Raw genomic sequence first — 5,000 nt, forward strand, 5'->3', positions numbered from 1 at the left:
TCTTTTTTTTTTTTTTACAAATATTTCATTATGAATAATGTTGCAGTTGCAGCAGCCAGTTGTCTGGACCGCGTCACCTCACCACACACAAGCCTCAAGTCTGACTGTCTGAGACTTCCTTGCAAACGAGCTCCAGTGTACACTAACGCTAGATCAATCTCGTTACATTTAATCTACCACTACTCTATCGAAGCTCTACGGAGAGTAAAATTTAATGTAGTGTACACAAAACTTAGATTAGTCTCACTAGACAAGGCCAGGTCCAGCCATATTTTAATCTACAGTGTACACACTCCTTAACAAATTCAATCTGATGATCAGCATATTATGAAAATCTTTGCTTTATATACACAATGTCAGTGTTACAATACCCACTATCACCTTACATGGACCCGTCTGGGGTATTAACTGCCTGTTTTCTGAAGTCCTTATTTTAGGGACTCGTGACACCCCTACGGATCAGAGGCCCACAGCATTCTTTTATGATTAAAGATACAAAAATTAATGTTGGCCAATTGTAACTAATACTCCCCCTCCGTTGTACTAACATTCTTAATTCTTATTTCTATTAATTTATTTCATATTTATTTATATCTTTACTTATTCGTTTGTTTATTTATTTATTTGCCTCTTCAGTTTACCTATTCAGTTACCTATTTATTAATTGATTTATCTATTTATCTACATATTTATATATTGTCCCCAGTTGTTACCAAGGAAAGAAACGCTGGTCATTCCCAACTAAAATATAGTAACATAGTGGATAGTTTTAGATACTTGGGTGCGAATGTGGCAGGAAAGGGAGGAGTGGGGGTGGAGGTAGAATGTAGATTGAGAGAAGCGAGTAAATGCCTTGGTGGATTAAAAAGTGTAATGAGAAGTAGACATCTGGGAATGGATGCTAAGAGGAGGTTATATGAAGGAGTGATTGTGCCAACAGCACTGTACGGGGCAGAAACATGGAACATGAGAGAGGAAGAGATAAGGAGTTTGAATGTGTTTGAGATGAAATGTCTGAGAAATATGATAGGGGTTACTAGGCTAGATAGAGTGAGAAATGAGGAGGTGAGGAGGAGAACAGGGGTGGAAAGGGAGCTGGGAGATGGGTTGATGAAAGAGTATTATGATGGTTTGGACACATGGAAAGAATAAGTGAAGAAAGATTAGTAAAAGAAGTGTGGAAGGTAGAGGTGGAAGAGGTGAACATGAGGGGGCCACCGAGGATGAGATGGATGGATGGGGTGAAAGGGGCATTACAAAAGAGAGGAATGTCTGTGGAGGAAGGACGGTAGAGGACAGAAGATAGGGGTGAATGGAGAAGGGTTGTGTATGGATGATGCTGTGATGCATGAAGGGGAGTGGGTGGGGATGGGGGTTTGTGGGGAAGTGTGTATGAGAGAAGTTTGACACAGCCCGAAGGGAATTCTCCCCGTCTTCTCCTTTTCTGCATGGGGGGACGGAGAGGGTGGTCGCCAAATTTATGAAGCGGCCTTGCTGTGGATGTGCTGTGTCTTGCGACACTGCTTCTAACCCAGGGCAGTGGACAGGATGCATAGATGACCCGTCATCCAGGAGGTGCCAAGATGAGAGGGAGGGAGGAGGGTAGAGGGGAGTGGAATATATAGGAAATGAAATGGGTGGGGGTGGTTTCTATGCCTTTTTCTTTTTGGCTACCCCCTCGTGTAGGGGGAAAAAGCCTTTGGTATATATATGTATGTATTTATATATATATATATATATATATGTATATGTATATACATACACACACACACACACACACACACACACACACACACACATATATATATATATATATATATATATATATATATATATATATATATAGTAACACTACCCTTCCAGAGACTAAGATCCCATCCGTTCTGATTTAACAAAGAAATAAGCAAGAAGTGGTTTACCAACACAGTCATTAACGAATGGAATAGACTCAGTAACCATGTACTCTTAGTGGACACTGAAACTATTGGTTGCTTTAAGAAAAGTTCAGATAACTTTATCGATAGAGATGATAGGAGGTAATTGATATGGAACTGCCTAGTGTAGGGCTTAAGGTGTTATCAAACTGGGCTATTATTCCTCCGATTGTTAGAGCAGATGTGCAGCTCGCAGCTTTCGGGAAGAAATCTGATATTTTATACAGATTATTGAAGAAATAAAAAAAAAATTGCCATAGTGATTTTCCATCGGAAAAGGTGTTTGAGGTGGTTGGTACCGCCAATTAATCGGAGGTCGGAGGAAAACTAGCCCAGTGTGATAGTCCTTTAAGGGTCTCTTCCCGTCTTCTTATGAGCTTCTGTGTTCCCGAAGACCAGAGCCTTCTGGAACGACGTGGGCCAGAAGGAGTTGGTGTCGGAGGAAAAAATAGCTCAGTGTGATACCTCCTTAAGGATCTCTTGCAGTCTCTTTCATTCTTATGTTCTTAAGTTTTTAAGTTTTTATGTTCTTATGTTCTAATGTTCTAATGTTCTTATGTTCATATGTTCTTATATTCTTATGCTATTATGGTCTTATGTTCTTATGTTCTTATGGTCTTATGTTCTTATGTTCTTATGTTCTTATGTTCTCATGTTCTTATGTTCTTATGTTCTTATGGTCTTATGTTTTTGTGTTCTTATGCTCTTATGTTCTTATGCTCTTATCTTCTTATGTTCTTGTGTTCTTATGTTTTTCTGTTCTTGTGTTCTTGTGCTCTTGTGTTCTTATGTTGTGTTCTTATGTTCTTATAACCTTAAGATCTTATGTTCCTATTTTCCTGTGTCCCAATATTCTTATGTTATTTCCTTAAGTTCTTATGTTCCTATGTTCTTATGTTCACATGTTCCTATGTTCTTATGTTCCTATGATCTTATGTTCCTATGTTCCTATTTTCCTGTGTTCCTGTATTCTTATGTTATGTTCTTAAGTTCCTATGTTCACATGTTCCTATGTTCTTATGTTCCTATGTTCTTATGTTCTTATGATCTTATGTTCCTATGTTCCTATTTTCCTGTGTTCCTGTATTCTTATGTTATGTTCTTAAGTTCCTATGTTCACATATTCACATGTTTCTATGTTCTCATGTTCCTATGTTCTTATGATCTTATGTTCCTATGTTCCTATTTTCCTGTGTTCATGTATTCAACATATTCACATGTTTCTATGTTCTCATGTTCTTATGATCTTATGTTCCTATGTTCCTATTTCCCTGTGTTCCTGTATTCTTATGTTATGTTCTTAAATTCCTATGTTCACATGTTCCTATGTTCTTATGTTCCTATGTTCTTATATTCTTATGTCTCCCGAAGACCAAGCCTTCTGGAACGAACTAGCCCAGGAGGAACTGACATCTGCCCTGAATCGGGTCAACAAATACGGCGTGGCCAAAAACGTGATCTTGTTCCTGGGAGACGGCATGAGCATCACGACCTTGACAGCGGCCCGGATCTACAAAGGCCAGCTCAAAGGACAGAACGGAGAAGAAGGGAGGCTTGTGTGGGAAAATTTCCCACAAGTGGGGTTGTCTAAGGTACGACAAAAGTTTTTCTTTTCGGCCCTGGGAAGACAATTTGCCACCCTGCGGGAGGTTAAGAAATGACAAGGGGAGGAGGTAAATGGATAATTACCGAAAAATTAGAATTGGTTCGCTGTTTTTAACGTTTATACGTGGCCCGCCATATGTTATATATACACAGGAGGGCAATATTGAAACGTCAGGGTAGTAATAGTTTATCGAAAAAAAAAATCGTGATTAAACTTGAAAGGCCAATTTGCTATACGTTAAATGCTTGGTATACATCCTTACGTCTCTCTCTCTCTCTCTATTTTTTTTTTTTTTTGCAGACATATACGGTTGACCGGCAAGTACCGGACAGTGCAAGTACAGCCACGGCCTTCTTGACCGGCGTCAAGACTAACTTCAAAACGACCGGCATCGATTCCAGTGGCCGTTATGACGACTGTTCCAGTATCACGTCTTCCAGCAAGCTCACCACCATCGCCAATTGGGCCCAGGAAGCCAACAAGAGGACGGGTAAGGTAGTAGAGGAATCCACATCAATCGCAACCTTTCTATTCTTTCTTTAAACATCTTTCCCCGCTTCTGTATGAGGTCAGTGTTGCTGGGCTATACACGTCGTTTTCTGATCATTCTTTTTCTCTCTCCCTATTCTTATCTCTCTGGCTTTCCCTCCCCCCCCCCATGCCTCCTAATCACTCCCTATGGCTCCTTATCCATATCCTTCCCGTCCCATTTACTCCCTATCCCTTCCTACCCCCCCTCTCTCTCTCTCTCTTCCTCTCTCTCTCTCTCTGTTTATGTGTTTATTTATTCAGTTAGTTATCTATTTATCTATCTATCTATATCCCTATTAAATTCATCTATCTATTCTATACTTACTTTATCGATTTATTTATATGTTTTATCTATTTCATTCTATATTTCGTATCTTTTATTACCATTGTTATAGTTATCACTATTAATGTGATTATAATTCTCACTAGTATTATCATTATCGTCATCATCATCATCATTATCATCATTATTATTATTTATCTATTTATTGATTGTTTTATTTTATTTTCCAAGGCTTTGTTATCGATTCATTTATATGTTTTATCTATTTCATTTTATATTTCGTATCTAATCATTGTTATAGTTATCACTATTAATGTGATTATAATTATCACTAGTATTATCATTATCGTCATCATCATCATTATCATTATTAATATTTATCTGTTTATTGATTGATTGTTTTATTTTATTTTCCAAGGCTTTGTTACAACGACCCGAGTGACCCACGCCTCTCCTGCGCCCTTGTATGCCCACTCGGCCAACCGGAACTGGGAGTGCGACGCCAACATCGACGACCGCAACGCCAAACTGTGCCCGGACTTCAAGGACATCGCCAGGCAGCTCATTGAAGACGAACCTGGAAAGAACTTGAATGTACGTCAGAAGAGACATAGTCTTTTTTTTTTTTTTTTTTTTTTTTTGCTTA

The 5,000-nt window shown here is 38.8% G+C and overlaps 1 protein-coding gene across 2 annotated transcripts in view; it reads left to right on the top strand.

Moving 5' to 3' along the window:
• Nucleotides 1–5,000, top strand: part of LOC143037477 (alkaline phosphatase-like) — a 41,038-nt gene that overhangs the window by 15,778 nt on the left and 20,260 nt on the right. For both annotated transcript variants that reach the window (XM_076205755.1, XM_076205756.1), the window contains exons 2-4: nt 3,306–3,526; nt 3,841–4,030; nt 4,773–4,948. In XM_076205755.1, the coding sequence (XP_076061870.1) occupies nt 3,306–3,526; nt 3,841–4,030; nt 4,773–4,948 (587 nt within the window). The remainder of the gene's footprint in view (nt 1–3,305; nt 3,527–3,840; nt 4,031–4,772; nt 4,949–5,000) is intronic.

Source organism: Oratosquilla oratoria, chromosome 22 (assembly GCF_046742065.1).
Source record: "Oratosquilla oratoria isolate Oo_2021 chromosome 22, ASM4674206v1, whole genome shotgun sequence".
Lineage (NCBI taxonomy): Eukaryota > Metazoa > Arthropoda > Malacostraca > Stomatopoda > Squillidae > Oratosquilla > Oratosquilla oratoria.